At 38.9% G+C, this 18,980-nt stretch overlaps 2 protein-coding genes across 2 annotated transcripts; both read left to right on the forward strand.

Moving 5' to 3' along the window:
* Window positions 1-1,987: 1,987 nt before the first annotated feature.
* Window positions 1,988-12,770, forward strand: prcp (prolylcarboxypeptidase (angiotensinase C)). The gene is made up of 9 exons (XM_062419029.1): window positions 1,988-2,479; window positions 6,412-6,552; window positions 6,630-6,731; window positions 6,842-7,023; window positions 7,658-7,815; window positions 8,784-8,956; window positions 10,946-11,113; window positions 11,232-11,419; window positions 11,720-12,770. The coding sequence occupies exons 1-9, from the start codon at window positions 2,300-2,302 to the stop codon at window positions 11,940-11,942; spliced, it is 1,515 nt and encodes a 504-aa protein (XP_062275013.1). The 5' UTR covers window positions 1,988-2,299; the 3' UTR covers window positions 11,943-12,770.
* Window positions 12,771-16,056: 3,286 nt separating this feature from the next.
* Window positions 16,057-17,289, forward strand: LOC133980919 (protein FAM181B). Its single transcript, XM_062419786.1, is given in 3 exon segments — window positions 16,057-16,088; window positions 16,090-16,160; window positions 16,163-17,289. Coding segments are annotated over 3 exon segments (1,230 nt in total).
* Window positions 17,290-18,980: the final 1,691 nt, after the last annotated feature.

An 18,980-nucleotide genomic window follows, 5' to 3' on the forward strand; every position in this document is an offset into this window, starting at 1 on the left:
GCTTTTGTTAACTTATTCACAACTGTTAGGAAGCTGCATTGGAACATGTTCCCATGAAAGGCAGAAGAAGAAGAAGACAGACTATTAAATTATTCACTTCGTAACATAAAACAATATAACATAATCTTAAGGCAATAAATTGGAGTAATTCAAGTAGGTCTGGTGGAGAGGGATGTCAGATAGACTCTTCTCTCTTTGACACTTGTGGAGTTGACGATTGTCACCTGAGTAAAAACATGAATGTTCATCGCCCTCCACTGGTCACAGCACAAAACTGCATGTTCTCTGATGAAGTTTTGAAAATGTCGTCAATGGAGCAGTGGGAAAGATTTAGTGGCATCTAGTGGTGAGGTTTCAGATTGCAACGAAATAAATACCCTTCTCGTCCATCTACACTTCCAAGCATGTAAGAGAACCAATGGTGGTTGCAAAATGTGGTTGTTCAATACAGTAGGCTCCATGAAAGAAGGGGAAATTCAAAATTTAAAATTGACACAACAGTATTCTTGTAATAAGTGATAAAAAAATAAAAAAAAATAAAAACTTTATACAACGGCCTTAAGAAAGATTAAATACATCGTCTTAAACTTGTGTTTAGTTTGGGGTTACCCTGGTCAGAGATACTGATTAAATGTGTCCTTAAAATCTGAATCATGTTGCAAGTCAGTTATCTCAAGTTTGACTGTGAATGGCGAGCAAAAATAACCGAAAAACAGCTGTGTGTTTTAATAAATACTTGGATTTAGGATTTAGCCATTTTCTTACTCTGCAAAGTTATCCAGTGGGCCGGATCTGGCCCACGGGCCGTATGTTTGACACCCCTGGTTTAAAATATTCTGTCATTGTTTTTTTGTTTTTTTTGTTTTATATTGATTTATATTGGTTTATTTGCACATTCGTAAAATAAAAATCAGAGAAAATAGTAAATTAAAAATAACACATTACACTTGTGAGGGTGAGGTAGAAACCCACTATGGACTTGTCTTAAAACTTCACCTATAAGAGATAAAAATAATAGAGATAATGCAAAGTAAAATATCAAAAATAAACATAAATATAATGTACCTAAATAATGTTAGTGTTAATTATAAGTAAAATGCAAAACAAAATAAATAAATACAAAATTCACAAAACATTACGAAAATGTAGATAATGTACTAGAATCTTTTGCCATCATTGTCAGTCAATCAATCAATCAATCAAGACAGTAGATTGAGTTCATAGAGAGACCTCTCTGATTTAAGGGTAATGTAGGTAAGGGTTAGGGTTAGGGTGAGGATAAACTTTATTCTCTTTAAGGGGAAATTCAAAATTGACACAAGAATATTATTGTAATAAGTGAAATAAAAAAGTGAAATGAAATAAAATAAAATAGAATAAAATAACAATCTCTGTCTAAGATCAAAAAGAGACACAAAAGTTGAGGCAATCTGAGAATTAATGAAAGAGAGCTTGATGAAATCTTTTTTGAAATTTACAAGGAATCCATGTTGATAATCTGTGCATCTTATTGCATTAGAAGAAACAAACGAGAGAAAAGGAGAAATAAGCCATATAGTCTCCAATCAATCAACCATGTATCAATCCATCACTAATCAACCATTGTCACTTAATTGGCACTTGTCTATATTGAATTTTTATGACCCACAATCCTCTGCACACCGGAATATACGTCACACTTAGCCACCGGCAGAGCATCATGGATGTTTAATGGAGAGCACAGATAAAGATAAGACGCTTTAACTTTCTGAACGTGTCTGGCATCGATTATTAAAAACTTATTAGCAATGCAACAACACAAGCCACAGTGACAGATGAAGCAGTGTCCCTGATGTATATGCATGTAACAGTGCGTATGAGGGCAGCTGCAGGACGCTACTAAAAGTTAAACAAAGTAGAGATGACAACTGACATCAGCGTGGAAGTATTGAACTCAATCTCCCATCAACCATTGCGACCATATTTACAGTAGGGACCATCTGCTCCCTGCTGACTGCAGGTCGGCTAACAACTTGAATTAAAGTTGTTAAAATGTGTAAAGGACGTTGACCCTGATGCTTCCTGCTCAGCAGCTTCTTCTGTGAGGCTAAATTTAGCTCTCACTGTCTCACTCTGGATTTGCTGACAGGCGAGTACTCACTTCCTTTCTTTGACGGGACAAGTCTTCTCAGTAGAGAAAGAGAGACAGCCAGAGAGAGAGAGAGAGAGAGAGAGAGAGAGAGAGAGAAGGATCACTGCGAGCTCATTATCATGCAGCTGACTATCAGTTTGTTGTGAGAGGTGTTTGACAGCAGCAGACATGAAGGCTGGAGTCAGGACAGGAGTTTTGGAGAGAGCTGCAGCTATCTGCATCCTGACGCTGTGTCTGAGCTGTTTACATGTGATCGCCCTCAAATCACAGCTTTTCACCAGACATGGTGGGTTGTCTTCCTCCACTGGGACCCCCATCAGCTATAAAACACTCTACTTTGACCAGAGGGTGAGTTTCAAATGACTTTTTTTTTTCTTTTTTTAAATCTCATACTTGCTTATCAAAACAATATTTCACAATGTTGTTTAATGGCTTCCTCCTCTATCACTTCTCTTCTTCCTCTATCACTTAACTTCTTTCTCTTTCACTTCACTTTTTTCAACACATGTTTGCATATGTGGGCTTCAGTATAGTCTGCTAGAGTGATGCACATAAATAAGAATTATCTCCATATTTTTCCTGAAACATCTAGGCTAAATGCTGATCAGCATATTATTTAACACTGGAGACACCAGTGTAAAATAATATGCTGATCAGACTCTTTACAAAGATGTTTTCTGAAAACATGATGGATGTTTGCATGTGATGATTCCCACCTTGTTACAGTTACATCGCCTTTGTATTTACCTCCACATTACTTGACATCATTGTTTTCTGTGCTGTAATATTTTGCACCACTTGCTCTTTCTAAAAATGTCAATGCACTTAGCTCTGTGGAAGTCGTCCATGTGTTGTGCCTGCAGACAATAGGTGTTTCCCTCTGGCTTCCTGTAGTGAAGGGAAAACTATCACAATTGGCTGCGTTTGTGCCAGCAGAACTGTAACTATCCCTCTTGGTTTTGTGCCAAAAAAGGTCTCCAGGGCCCAGTGAATGTGAAACACTTTACCTCAGGGGGGTGTTTGAGAGATCTTCATTCAGCCTTGTATATTTTCCATTTACTGTTTCTTCATGGAGACTCAGGTTGCATGATGAGGGTACACAACACAGCGGCATGTTCAGTGACTTGTTAACTTGACTCATACACTCACAAGACTAATGTTATTCCTGTAGTCAGGGATGTGGTGAAAGGTAGAGTCATGCAGGTTCGTCTCCTGCTAATCATAAGACAAACAACTTAGAAAATGACTAAAGGTCATATTTTACCCACTTCCTTGTTTACTACCACATCATAGTCTCAATAGTTTTGTCAGTTAATCTGTACCAACTATAACACACTAAACAGTCAATTAGTTTTGGAAACTTAGGTCACCATGGTGCATCCAGCTGCTCCTCATATGTAAACTGCTACAAAAACCAAAAACCTGATCCTGTGATAACTACAACAACAATTTTGAGTGTAATATTAAGGGGAATCGTTCAATATTGATGGCAGCAAGTGGAATGTGTGTGTGTGTATGTGTGTGTGTGTGTGTGTGTGTGTGTGTGTGTGTGTGTGTGTGTGTGTGTGTGTGTGTGTGTGTGTGTGTGTGTGTGTGTGTGTGTGTGTGTGTGTGTGTGTGTGTGTGTGTGTGTGTGTGTGAATTATGGGTTTTAGTTAGTTTACTACTTAGTTAGTTTTAGTACTAATTACTCATTTATTTTATTCTTTTATAAGCACCTTCTTTGTTTTTGACTCATGGTACCATAAGGATTACTTTCAATTTCGTTGTACAATGATAATAAAGACTATTCTATTCTATTCTATTTAACTATAAGATACTTTTCTTTGTTTTGTATTTTCATTGATGTGGCTCATATGTGCTTACTTTTATTATTTTACAGAGAAATATCCACATTTTAAACTCAAATAGCATGTGTAGTCAATCTACCTTTCATTTTTAAACTCTGCTGAACATGTCAAGGTACATTTCCCCACTAACTCAGATGTTGGACAGTTTTTCAATAGGTGTTTCCCAAAACCCATGATTGTAGACAATGGGAATAGACTATCCAGTGTGTAAGAAAGTAAAGAGAAAGTAATCATTTAAGTAATTTCTTAAGAAAAAATGGAAAACATTTGCTGCTTCCACATTTGGACATTTTAGGATTTGCTGCTTCAAGATCTTTGGATGTTTGAGTATATCACATTTAGCTCAAGGAAATTGTGATGGGCGTTTTCAAAGTTTTCTGATGTTTTAAACATCCAACAGTCAATTAATAGAGAAAATAATCAACAGATGAATCAATGATGAAAGTAGCCATTAGTTGTAGCCATAAGAATGATATTTACACACTGTTAATAGTGTATAAAGTGCACTTAACAGTATTTGGATTTGGGCACAATGCTCCACACCTGGTCCACCCACAGCATCCTGCCTCATCAGCAAAGATAGTACAGAGATAAAGCCCATTTCCTTTCTTCTCACGCCCATTGTCTTGTCTGTTGTGTGTGTTTTTTTGCCAGTCAACAAGACATTGTATACTTCTCCTTGACAAATACAAGAAATAAAATCTCTGTGATGTACTTTTCAGGACTAGTAGCAAGTCTGCTGTTCTCACAAACAAATCATCCATCATGCAGACTTTTTCTACACTCTCTGTGGGACAGGCTGCTGGGAAGAGAGCACCAAGTGATCTAGCAGTTGTCCAGAGGAAATCCTCTCGACTGCATTTTGCCTCCAGACAATGAATGGAAGTGTCCTTTAGCATCCTCTGAATTAATTGCTTCAGTTTACTGTAGCTCGTGCTTTGGCTGTTTCCCTCAGGGCTCCGCTTGCTGGACTGTAACATAACAAATGCAACCTCCTTTTCTGTGGAATAGTATAAGTGCTGGTCCACTAGATGTACTGTATGTGGTTTGCATTTTAATTGATACAAACTGCTCAAGTACTGCTTGCAGTAACCACATGGTGGCACTGCTTATCAGGGTGTGCATTTGTTATGAGACCAGTCTGCATACTTAGTGGGTGCAAGTGATACAGTTCACAGCAGGGATCCTTATAGTGAAGCAGTTTATATATAGAACTGCTTAGTTTTGGCATATAGATCACAGTTTCTCACAGGAATATTTTTGTTTGCACTGCAAGAAAGTTTGCTTTTCAGTAACAGAAGAGTTTCACTCCTAAAATAAAATATTCTGTGTATAATTTGAAAACTGATAAATAAAAAGTTACTGATCACACAAAATTTAAAAGAGCTCAAACTCGTTTTTCACAAAACTTTTACATTACACTTTGGATGACCAAACCCACTGAAACGTATTTCGCTGCCAAACCGCCGACACTTTCCTTTAAACTGTCTCATGGTCCCCTCACACTTAAAAGCAGTGCCAAGTGCTAAGGAGTCGAGGGTTGAATGAACACATTGAAGCCCCAGAATCTTTTTGCTGTCATTGGCTCATAAAATTGCTGCTCGCTTTGTTTCCACTGAGGAGGGAAGAGAGCGAGGAGGGGGAGAAGAAAAAAAACAAAACAAAAACATTTTGTATTAAGTGTTGGGGCTGTTTCAAGGGTTGGACAACTCCACTGTGGCGCTCAGTCGCCTCATGGGGTTGTCTTCTCTGTGAAGTTGTTGGTTTCTTTTCTGCCTTTGTTTAACGAAGAATACAGGAAATATAGTTGAAAGGGGAAGATACCCCAGAATCCCCGAGGTTTGATGAAAAGAATATCTCAGAGCTCATCTAAAGTGGAACTAATGTGGCATCCCTTAAACTGGCTCCAAATTTTCCAATACAAATTGGGGCTAATTACCTTAAAATCCAACCTCAGAACTGTCATCTCGCAACACCATAGTTGGCACAGGGCCCGATATCCGCTGATCACACCCACCTTAGAGCAGTTTATGTGGACTGAGCTGCAGCTTTGCTATGTGCTGATTTTAACATCAATACATTTTTGCCACATAAGGTTTTCTGCCAAAAAGTTTGATCAATTCCCAAGAGATTGTCATTTTTCACTAAGCTTTAGGTACTATTTTTACATTTCTCCCACTGGCTCTGACTTGCTTGACTGCTTTATATCACAGTGAGATTGCAGTGAAGATTGAAAGGGAGATTGTCACAGTTTCAACTTTATGTTAAATTACCTCATCAGAATGCTAATCAGTAGTTTCAGTATTGAGTCATATTATCCTCGCTCGGTTAATTTTTTTCTTGCTTTTCAGCACACTACTTCGATATATTACCTTCCTGAACACATTTAAGATTATACATTCATTTTATTTTTGTTTTTATTTCCTGCAGATTGATCATTTTGGATTCCTAGAGGATGGCACCTTCAAACAGCGATACCTTGTGGCTGACAAATACTGGCATCAGCCGGGAGGTCCCATTTTGTTCTACACTGGCAATGAAGGAGACATCGCCTGGTTCTGCAACAACACTGTAAATACTCAGCTGTTATCTTGTATTTACACTGCACGTAATCTTCAGTCTAGTTCAACACATAGTTTTCTCTTCAGGGCTTCATGTGGGACATTGTGGAGGAGATGGGCGCCATGCTAGTTTTTGCAGAACATCGTTACTATGGGGAGTCCCTGCCATTTGGACAAGACTCTTACAGTGTAGGTGAAAGTGTAATTTTAATGGTGTTAAGTACTCTCAGTGCCAGCAATTCATTTTACATTTGTGTGTTATTTTTTAAACATGAATGATGGAACTTCTTTGCTTACAGGACGCCAAACACCTAAACTACCTGACCGCTGAGCAGGCCCTGGCAGATTTTGCAGTGTTGATTCAGAACATGAAGAGCACTGTATCTGGAGCTCAGCACAGCCCCGTCATTGCTATCGGAGGTTCTTATGGAGGGATGCTCGCCGCTTGGTTCAGGATGAAATATCCCAATATCGTTGTCGGGTAAGATAATTGTGCAGTTGTGGGAACCTGCAAGTTGGATTTCCTCAAAGATGCATTTTCCATGTTTGCATGTTTACTGCTCCAAATTGTAGCAAAACATGACAAAGAAAAGAAGACATTCAAATTCAGTATTCAGCTTTAATACCAAGAATTCACATACAAGCACATTGCAGCCTTATATGTAAACACCAACGGATATCCAAAGGACAAAAAGGAAGAAATCTCATATTATGGATTATGCTTTCCTTGGATGGAGTGTAAGCTCAGGATTTTGGTCTATAGTTTTACTTTCATAATCTCCTGTGGGCGAATAAATGTCCGTATCAAACACTAGAGCTTTGTTTGATCAAAACAGATGAATGGATGTGCGGTGTTTGCGTTTTGATCAGAGGGTGGAAGGCTCATGTCCGTTGAAGTTCTACTTTTAGCCTTTTCTTAGAAGCACCTGAGAATGATCAAACATGTTCTGTGTTTGAGTCAGAAAGCCTTCAACTACTATACAGCCTTTATAATCAGTACTCTGCCTTGCTAGCTAACATGTTACACAAGTGTTATTTAGATTACCCAAGATGGATGTGCTGCTTGTGTAACACTTTGTAACACGGTACTAAATGGTTTTCTTCTTGTATTTCAGAGCTCTGGCAGCCTCTGCACCAATATGGCAGTTCCCTGGTATGGTGCCATGTGGGGACTTCTACAAAATAGTAACACAGGACTTTGCCAAAAGTGGCTATAATTGTGATGCAAACATCAGAAAGTCATGGAAGGCTATTAACAATGTTTCTTCCACTGGTAAGTCATGTAGCCAGTGTGGGCTGATTAGTCTTATCTGTCATATTATAGGAAATTGTCTCAGAATAATGATCTCTCAGGCAATTTACTGTATTACATTTAATTCACCATGTTTCATCTCCTTTACAAGGAAAACTCTTGGATATGAATAATTTATACATGTTTGGACATACAGCATAATCAGCATTTGTGAATTGGAGCTAAAGCCCAAAACCAGACAGCTATTATTAAACTTGTAGTACTATCGAGCATAACGTCTGGAGCCTCTCCACAGAGGACAGATTGGAAGATAGAATATGTGGATCCATAAAATTTATAACATACCTCAAACACGTTCACTCTGAAGCACTCCCGTCAGACTTGAATAAGAAAGTGTGACCAAATACGATCCCCTGGTACCTTTTTTCTATCTTTTACATAAAGAATAAGCTTTCTTAAACTGAGTGTCACTTTTTATCCTCGTAACTCCATTAGCAATTAGCATAGACCAATAAAAACTAAATATTTCACATGCTGTAATGCAGTGGTACAATCTTGATCAGTGCCATCACATTGCAGTACAAGTAAGCAAGTACTGAGATAATGGTGCTTGTCATTATCAGTAGAAATACAGAGAAAACATCCTTAATATTAGTATTTTTTTAGCCAAACACAGAGATCCAGAAGCCTTAAATACGTAGGTGGATGGTGGTTGTCACTTAAGTTGCATCTGTCCACACTTGACAGCCGGAAAAAAAACTTGAGATTAAAGTTGTGATGATTAAAATTGGAAAAGCAGAAAGCTGGAAAGTAGAAATTTAAAAAATGTAATTAAAAATAGTTATTTGATTTAACAATGACAGCTAAAGCTATCGTGAGGTATTGTATAGTTGTTGAATACCAACAAAATAACCATTTAACAAACCATCATACTAGAGAGAAATATTATATATTGACATTTAATCTTTTTTTTTTGCTCTCTTTTGAAGTGTCTGGTCTTCAGTGGCTGTCAGAAGAATTCAGTTTATGCACTCCGCTTAAAAACATAATTGATGTTGCCGGCTTCAAGAACTGGCTCCAAGAGACTTGGGTGAATCTGGCAATGGTGGACTATCCGTACAAGGCTAACTTTCTCCAGCCACTGCCTCGCTGGCCAATCCAGGTAAAAGCAGTCTCTACTAAAATAACTATTCAAATAGTTGCAGTAGTAGTTTTTAATTATTCAAAACAGTTTGAAAATGAAGTTTGACAGTAGTTGCCTTTATAGTATGGGGAGAAAAAAGGACTGAACAGGAAAAAATTGAGGTCTAGTTAAAATTCCAGTTGATTTATTGTCAAAAGGTTTTTACTTAATTGCAACTTTGACTTTTTTTTTTTCTTTCTTTGGTCTTTGGTTAAGCGCCTGATTTTGCCTGACAGCCTGTCCTTAATTGAAATGAATCTGAGATTCAGCGGATTGTTTGTTGTGGTCTTCCAAGCTTTTGTTTACAACAGCTGTCAATTAACTTCATTAATATTCATAAGGACCTAGTTTCTTTTTAGATTTTAAGTATTCTTTAGATGAACAGCTACAAGTAAGCCACCATTCTTTTCTTCTCTCGTACCAATAGTCCTTTCATTTGCACACTCCGTCAGATCTCTGAGGTGTTCCTCTTGGGACGCTCACATGGCGACACAGAAGGAGGACATTTGCCCAGTGCAGCTCATGAGACCATTAAACAAAGGTTCACCACTCTCATTTCAATGGGATTGTTACAAATACTTCACTAGACACTTGATGTGAAAAGGTAATGGGCTGTAGCTTGCCGAGATTGCAAATAACTCCAATCATTTAATATGGTTAATAAAAAATCCAACATTTTTCAAAACCCTCTTTTTCATTGTCAATGTTGCAAAACTCCCTTTGTTTTCGTGTTTAAAAAGCTTGTGACAGCACAGCGACTGTTTTTCCAGGGACTGATTGACTTGGGCGCAGTGTATTCTACCAGTCACCTTGGCATGTCACGTGCATAAACCATGCATTGCTGTTGACCCTCGACTCTTTTTGGTTCTTCGACACCCCTCTGAGTGCCTCACGCAGCAGTCTCATAAGCAAACATTCATACATAATATATACTACTGTGATACATTTTTTTTCTTCTTATTTGTTTATCATTTAGCCACTGAATAGATCCAGGTCCCTCTTGTAGGGTAAAATAAACACTAAATGGTCATTTTGAGTTTTTTGGCTCCTTGGCTTTAATGTATGCGACCCCTATGGGTGGTTTAAGCGGTTTAGGCAGTGGGTGCAAAGAGGAGCTTTTTTAATGACAAAGCTAATGTGATTATCTGAGTGAGTGTGAGAACGGGGTATTGAGGGCTTAGAGGAGGGAAATCTGTTGGCAGAGATGAATGTATAAGCCTAATCCTATCTGAAAAGTAAGGAGAAGATGCTTTGGAGCAATTGCAGTGTTTTTTTTTTTTTTTGGGGGGGGGGGGGGGGGGGGGTTCACGGTATAAATCTTTGGTTGGACATGTCTGTGGCCCTCCTCGTCCATCGACCACCAACTCCTCCCCAGCCTGCAGACAAAAGCCTTAGTAACAGACTCCACACTAGTGCAGCTCCCCTCCAACCTCCAAAACAAGAAAGCTCAGTTTCTCTGCCTCTCACAAAGACTGCCGAACAACGGACACGGCCAACTCTGCTGCTGCAACCATAACAACACGCAGCAAAATCAAACAAAAGCTGAAGCTCAAATATTTATCATCCACACTGTTAATAGCGTGATTAATCAGAGCAGTACTAATGAGAGGAAAACCTTTAAAATTTTAAATCATCTAGATAAGTGATTTAAGTCAATGGATTGTTTTTTTCCTCTCGTGCCAAGATTAGAGCAATAAATTCAAGTTCATTCCAGGGAATTTCCTATGCAAATCAGGCGCCACCACTTTTTATGTGGAAAACACTTCACGGGCCACAAGAAAGCAAGTCTTGTAAACAACTTGGATGTAAAGGAATAAGATATGTACATTTTTTTCCTCCTGAGTTCCTCAAAAAAAAGAAAATGCATGTGCTGTAAATACCTTCAACAACTTGCCTAAACTTTAATGCAATCACATACTTTTACTTTTATTATTTTAAGTTTTGCTTGTTTTTTTTGGTCTTTTCAAGGTGGTGTGCAAGAATCTGGCTTTCGATTCCACCGTGTCTGACTATCAGCTGCTGCATGGTGTCTCCCAAGCAGCGAAGGTCTACTACAACTACACCGGAAGCTCCTCCTGTCTCAACATATCTCAAACAGCAACCGGCAACCTCGGTTTCCTCGGCTGGTTTTACCAGGTGTGGTGACAGATCGCGCTGTGCTCAGGGTTGTCATGCTGAATAAATTGCTGCACAGATGTGTCACCGGGCAGCTTTACCTGTCAGAATAAATGCATGTTCAATCCCTCATCCCCAGGCCTGCACAGAGATGGTGATGCCGATGTGCACAGATGGCGTCCATGACATGTTTGAACCCGGGGAGTGGAACTTCCAGGCCTTCTCTGATGAGTGTAACGCCATGTTTGGTGTCCGGCCTCGACCTGACTGGGCAGGCACAGTCTTCGGGGGGAAGGACATCGCCTCTCACAGCAACATTATCTTCAGGTAAACATCACATGTAAAATGCCAGACTGGGGCTGAAAGTAATTTTTTGGGGGTTTGTTGAATGCAGTAAGAGAGTCTTCAATGGATGGATGGAAGAATGAAAAAGGACTGACTCTGATATATATCTTAATTACTAACACTGAGGTGGGTTATGTTTGTATGTGACACTGACATGCTCAATACAAGCTGTGAGTGAATGCTGATGTATTTACACCAGAACCAACAGTTACATTATTTTCTTACTTTACATACTTGATATGAACACTCTAATATGTGGTACACAAATGTCTTGTATTTCAGTAATGGAGGACTTGATCCGTGGTCGGCCGGTGGAGTAACTCACAACATATCCAATTCACTGATTTCCATCATGATCCCTGACGGAGCTCATCACTTGGACCTCCGCTACAGCAATGACAATGACCCTCCTTCAGTTCGTGCAGCCCGGGTGTTAGAGCTGAAGTATTTCAAGGAGTGGATCAAGAAGGCAAAAAAGACACTGCGTCACCCCCATCATCTTTAAAAGCTGCAAAATGTTACCTCACTGGGATATTCATGATATCCAGGATTGCCTATAGCTTTATATTTGTCCCTTTTTATATCAATCTAGGAGATCATTTTTTTTATCATTAAATTATGACATCTGAAATAAAAAAATCACTCAAGATTTTAATAACAAAATTATAAATCACTGCCGGCGTATCAAACAACGATTCTCTCTGACCTCAGTTGACACACTCCATTTCTTTATGCCACACTATACATTTCCAAATGCTTGAAGACAGAAAGGTACTGGTATTATCTGCAAAAGTTAGATCTGTTTGTCAAGTTAAATGTATCGGTAACAATTCAGTGTAGTGTAAATATCTTTGCTTACTCATGTAATCAGCATCAAAAGACTGAATCATCATCTTTCACTTTTTTTGTCCCATGTCAAGTTTGCCAAAATCTGCCTCAAATCTCTTGTTATATTGCTTCACTCAGTGTTCAGGGCTTTATTACTTCTTTATTAACATTTTGGCCATTTAGTTTAATAATTCAAATTTACGCACCTTCAAGCCAATGTTATCGCTCAGCTGTGTTTGTTCTTTCAACACGAGTGCATATTGTAATATGCTAAGTAACACTTAAATAAGTCTCAGGAGAAAAGTTTGACACCAAATATAGTTTTGTTTTTTTTAAAAGAAGCTTTCCACTGCATTGAGTGTGATGTTAAATTTGATTTCTTATTGTTCACAGAAGAACAGTGCCTTCCCCGTTTTTTAAACGTTCTATTCTTGTATTGCATTTCTTCAATATGCTGTCATTCCCAAAATAACAAGTCTTCCACAGAAACTGATTAAAAACATATGAATGACATTGTCTCTTTCTAATTGTCTTTTAATTACATACCCTATGGTTATAATTCTGTCCTTTCAAGCTGACTCTTTGTGACACACTGAGGCTTTTAGGTTACTTCCACCTAGCAGGAACAATTGCATGTGCTTGAGATTTAATAAAAATCAAATCGGAGGAGGCCAATAAAGTGAGTGGTGGGAGGTTATTGCAGCTACGCCTGCTGACCTCACCCCTGTGGACCAACCTGTGGGATTCCCTCTGGCACGCATTCATTCACTGCCCGCCATTAAAGCTCTAAATTGCAGCGCCAAGGCAGCCCATAGACTCTGGTTTGTTCCCCCCTGCTAGTAATATTATTAATACAACTCCTGGGGTGCCAGGGAGGTTGAGAGGGGTTGATGGAAGGTTAAGAGTGAGGCAGTGAGTGGATGCAGGAATCAACAGAGACTAAACCTTTTGAAGTTCACGGTTTCTTTCTTCTTTCAAATGTCAAGATAAAAGGCGCAAATGTCATGAAAATATTAAGAGTGAAAAAGACTAAAACAATTAAACTGGCCATGAAAACATGTTTTTCTTGCTTTCTAATTTTCTTTGAGCCAGTTTGGTCAGTTCTCCCCCCCCCCCCCCCTCCTCTTTTTAAGCAATAGTTCCTGACATGACATGACTTTGTGAAGCAAAGCGGGACATGTTGGTATGTGGGTTGATTTTCTACCAGGAGACACAAAGCCTGACTTCTCAACATTTTGTCACAGGCTTGACTGAATCTCAGACACCCCCGTAGAAAGAAACATAGCTAAACATGGGGGAGGATGGGGTCTCCACCGCTAAATGTCCTCCTTAAACTTTTCTCAGGACTTTGAGAGGTCATTAATTTTGCCAGCCTTTTCTAAGTCTCTGACACCGGCCATCAATCAAAGGTGTTATTAGTATTCGCTCGACCCCAAACTCTGAGTATGTCCCCGCACAGACAGGGACCACACACTAATAGGAAGAGATTAAGCCTGTGTGTGTCACATCACGTTGCATTCAGCACCCTGCTCCCTCGGGGTTGGGTGCTGCTGAATAAGGGTGTGGCGGTAATGTTTAACAATATCTCAACAATATGGATCTGTGTACTTAACAACTTGCTGGTTTTTGGGAAAATGCACAGCAGATTACAAACGATTTCCTCTAAATTAAAATTCCCCCAAAGTCCCAACATAATGAGTTTTTGTAAAATGCAATCCATAGTTGGACCTCTAATTAATGCTAAAATAAACACTGGGCCATTACAGCAATTTAATTTAACGCTTAATCTCACATTTAATGCGAGAGTGGAAACAACTTAAAACTTCCTTAGCTTTGGTCTTATTTTATATATTTTTTCCAAGCTAGTCTGCCACAGCCCATCCCCTTTCACCCTCTCAGCCTTTATGCAACAATGGAAACTTGTTTCCGGGATCTGTGCGTCAGGCTCTGTGATGTGAATGACCCACCAGCACAAAAGCCAAAGCCCCTTGACTGGAAAAAAAGGGGGATATGGCTGCCATGACTGTGATGATGTCACTTTGCCAAAATTGTGCCTCGCGAAAAGAGAACAGGGTAAAATCACTTCGAGCAGGTGTTAAGTGCTCAGTGTTCCTTCCTCACTGAATCATGCTGGGATATGGTTACAACTCCATTTTCCTCCTACACTTATTGCTGTAATGAAATTTAAGTTTTTGAATTCACAAGAAACTGCTTGAATGTAATGACGGGTACAGCTGAATGCTCAAAGTATAGTTTTAACACTTGCATGGATGTTTTTTTGTTTTTTGTTTTTTTAGGAAAAGACAAAAAAATGTTTAATTGCCAGCTGTATAGGAGAAAAATAATCGTTGTTTTGTAACCATTTGTTGCTCATAGATTTGAGTTTTCTGGACTCCTTTTCAGTCACAGACTTGTGTTGGGCCAGAGATAATTAGATCAGTGCTATCAGTTTCACTGTCTCCTTTCTCTCTAGGAATTAGCATAAGAAAGAATTTTTAACGGCCTCACTCCCTTGCTGCTTTAGACTTTTTTTTTATCCCTCCGGCTCCAACCCTTAAATGAGCCAATGCTTCAACTTAACATGCACTTTTGTAAGAGGAGAGATCCTCTTTCAATTATTTAGCTGCATGTATCTGATCTTCAAATAAGAATAATAAATGAAGGCTTAATGGGATCTTGGTGTTGGACAGATATATACTGCTGCATTCTCTGGTAAAAACATAGTAAATATATGACTGTAATTTCCTTTTTTTGTATTGTATAGTTAAACTGTAACAGTCCAATCACTTAAAAATCACTTGAAATTCCGCTGAAAATTGGGATAAGTGCTGGCAACATAACAATCTGGCTCTTGGACACATCCGCCATTGTATTCACTTTTGGCTGAGAAACATCCTGTAAATACATTACAACAGAAGTTTCATACGCAGGATTTCTTAAGGTCAACATTTCTTCTGGCACACTGAGCCTGAACTGCACTTTATTCCCCTTTAATTTAACAGCTCCGGCAGCTTTTCTAGTTAAATCGACTGTTCATTATTGAGACCCATTTTACGAAGGGGCTGTGAGGTGCAATTTAATGAATCTCTGGCACAAAGCTCCCTTTCACTGCCGGGCGAAGAATAGAGGCTATTTAGACCCTGTAGGGCTTTATGTCAAAGGCAGCCCATAATAGTTGTCAGGCCAGGGCAGAAATTCCCACTGGCCTGGGAATGCACTAGAAATCAACTTTTGCCATGAGCAGATTAAGACGCAAGCAAGCAGTTGGGAAGATCCCCCCAAATAGTGGCATCTGTTTGGGCACAAAGATTTTCCCACCGAGAAAAAAGCCTTTCTCATCATTACTGTATAGCCTTGATTTAATAGTTTGGTTTGTACAAGTTAAGTTTTGTTTAGTAACCCACACAGGAAATACAGAAGTAGGCATGACAATTGAGTAGTGGTTTAAATTCTTTGAAAAGAATCCAGGAATCACATGAATAATTATCCTGATTAGTTGTGGGGGATGTTTTGAGAGGTATTTACGATTTTGTGGTTCATATATGGTTTGTTTAACAGTCATGTAAAACAAATCAGGATATTAGTGTTTGTATAATTATTCTGCCTGGCACAAATACTCTATTCATCAGGATTTTAAAGGCTTTTTTGCTCAGTGTTACAGTAATATTCTCCAGTTTCATGAAAGCGTTTTTGGTTCAGAGCACACATAAACAGTTAAACTAGAGGGGGAGAGTTCTGACGGAGTTTATTGTCCTCAACTCAGCAGGGAATTTCAGACAAATCCCTCTTAGATGCAGGTGGCCGGGCACAAGCAAAGAGTTAAGTCCTGCGGTCCCTTTGCCCCTCCTCTTTGATGTTCTGACATCATTAGTCCAGCCCCCTGAAAGATCTCCTTGCTTTCCTCAGAGCCCATCACTCCTACTCTGGAATGTTTACAGGAAGCTCATGAGCAGCATCAGGACCAAGTGTTTGTCAAAGGAGAAACAACATGCTCTGAAGAAACTTTTGGTTCAGGGATCACAGCAGATGCCATAGGTGTAGCCGCTGGGCTTAACAGAGTAATGGCTGTTCAGACTGCAATCATGAACCCTCAGTTCATTAATTTCTGTTTTCCTGGTTCTGTGATGGAATACGACGTGGAGAAAACTCTGGATGGTAGTCTCCTGGGTGAGGCAGAAAATGATGAGGACTACAAAGAGACCACTAGAGACTTGCTGAGCTTCATAGACTCAGCCTCCAGCAATATCAAGCTGGCTCTGGACAAGCCAGTGAAATCCAAGAGGAAAGTTAATCACCGGAAGTATCTACAGAAGCAGATCAAAAGGTGCACGGGCATTATTACACCAGGAAATGTAGCAGATGCCCCAGTTAAAAGACAGGGTTCCCCCCTGGCTCAACCCAGCCCTTTGCAGAGCAAAACTCTACCTAAGCGTGATGGGGTGCATGCCAACTTACAGAGCAAGAGTTTGGCAGCCCTGTTCAGCCCTGTGAAGGATATAAGGGGAGAAAAGGCCAAGAAACCACCCCTGAGGCATCGCAATCTGCCTCCCTCTTTCTTTACTGAGCCGGCCAACTGCTCCAAAGTCAGCTCCACATCTGGGATGACGCTGAAGGACTTTGAAAGAGGAAATCCTGAAGCTGCAGAGTTCTTTGAGCTCTTGGGACCTGATTACAGCAATATGGTCAGTGACCAGGACCTTTATCAAAGCATGCCTGTGCGGGTACAGCCGGAGATGGGAGGCCCGGATCCTGCCTCCTATGACGCTCACCATTTAGTTGGTGGTCTTCTTTACTCTGAGCCATGGAATAGCTGCTCTGGACCTTCTAAGAAACTTGGGGAGAGTCTGCGTACAGGCCCAGCCCAGCCTCCTGTCTACTGCCACACTGAGGCTGCGTCTGGGCCCATAGAGGATAGCGCACTGTGTACTTTGGCCTTCTCGAACTTTTTCACAGACTGCTCCATACCTCAGGTTACTTATGATATAAGTGCTGGTTACAACAGAGCTAACTATTCATCTCTATGAGAAAACTGACAAATTAGTTTTTAGAAGGGCTGCAATCGCTTTGACAAGTTTAACAGTAGTCTAAGAGAGTTTGATATTACTGTACCATATATGTTTATTTGTTTTGAAAGTACATAATATAGCAGCTGGAACATTTTGTACCATCACTATGTGTGTCATAAGACTTTTTGACTTTCCCCCCCAAAAAAATATGGAGCTAAAATCTTTTTCTATCATTAAAAAACTGTGAAAAGCTCTATAAAGTAACTTGATATAATTTACTTCCCAGTATAATTTGCTACATTGTTTGGTTTAATGTTAAATTGTTTCACATGTGTGTTTCTTTTGTTTTAATCTCAGGCAATTTAAATGACATTCTGAATGAAATACATCTAATTTTGGTAACATTTCTGTTTTGTCACTGGAATATGTGAGTCTGCTCAGCAGGATGAATCTTGTTCATTTGGGAATCTGAATAATTTTCTGGCATTTTCATACTGTATTTAAAAAAAAGGAAAAAAGAAAGACACAAACATACGAGCTGCAGATATAATTGTTGCTGTAGTCCATTTAACATCAGTTAATACTAGTAAATGATATATATCTGTTTGTCACATTTGACAAAAAAAGGAAAAAGGAAAAAAATGCTGCTACAATCTCTAAATAAGGCACTTTTTGGTTCATGATAATATCACTTCTGTGAGAGGGGTAAATTCATTTTGCTGAAATGATTATGGCAAAGTGTGATGTTGTGATTGTTTTACAGTATTTTACAGCTAAGAAGGGATTTTCAGCTGGCAGATTTACCACTTGTATCTTTTTTTTTTTTTGGAAAATCCTTTAATCTATCTTACTGTAAGACAAAATAAAGCTGGTCTTTATTACTGTGACAAAACACTGCTTGTTTTTGACTTTGTGACCTATCCTGGATGGGGAGGTGTAAGACAAGTATGAAAGGGTACAAAGCGAAAACTGTATTTTTCATTTTATGCTATACTGACTCCAGATACTTTGTACTTTTACTCCACTACATTTCAGCCTGAAATACTGCACTTCTACATTCAATTCACAGCCATAATTATTTGGTTTTACATACAAAACATATAATCTGTAGGTAAAATATAATTGTTAAGGATAATGTTTATTCTATTCTATTCTATTCTATTCTATTCTTTTCCATAAAGTAGTAAAAATTACAAACTACATTTTAGTAGTTCTGCTAACATATTATACTTATTTGCGTCAGTAATAATGTCCCAGTCATGTAATATAACACTAATGACTGTTCTGCGTAAGTACTTTAAATTACATTTTGTTTCTAATACTTTTATACTTTTCAAAGCAGTACTTTAATGTGTATGTGTGTGTTTTTTGTGTGTAGTATTGCTATTTTTGCTTAAGTAATACATACTTCATCTACCACGGGTCAATATGTGAATAAATAAGTAAATAAAATAGAAACTCCTGTCCTTTAGAATACAATCCAATGCAATTGACCTATAATAAACTATGACAGAGTTGAGGGTGCCCTCGACAAAATATTAAGGGGTATTTACTGAAGTCCTGTTGTACTTACTACATTTTCTCATCACAGTGTGTATTTTAATATGTAATATATGAAGTACACTAGATCATGTACACTAAGTAGTTAGTTGGGAAGACTATATACTGTAAAATACAATGCTGATTGCAAAGCACATCAACAGTTACTC

The sequence above is a fragment of the Scomber scombrus genome, chromosome 5 (genome assembly GCF_963691925.1).
Source record: "Scomber scombrus chromosome 5, fScoSco1.1, whole genome shotgun sequence".
Lineage (NCBI taxonomy): Eukaryota > Metazoa > Chordata > Actinopteri > Scombriformes > Scombridae > Scomber > Scomber scombrus.

Excerpts from the sequence above, each read along its gene's own strand:
- prcp (XM_062419029.1), top strand. The coding sequence starts at position 2,300 with ATGAAGGCTGGAGTCAGGACAGGAGTTTTGGAGAGAGCTGCAGCTATC. Across the intron at positions 6,732-6,841 it reads TTGGACAAGACTCTTACAGT|GACGCCAAACACCTAAACTA; the intron begins GTAGGTGAAAGT and ends CTTTGCTTACAG. Across the intron at positions 11,420-11,719 it reads CACAGCAACATTATCTTCAG|TAATGGAGGACTTGATCCGT; the intron begins GTAAACATCACA and ends CTTGTATTTCAG.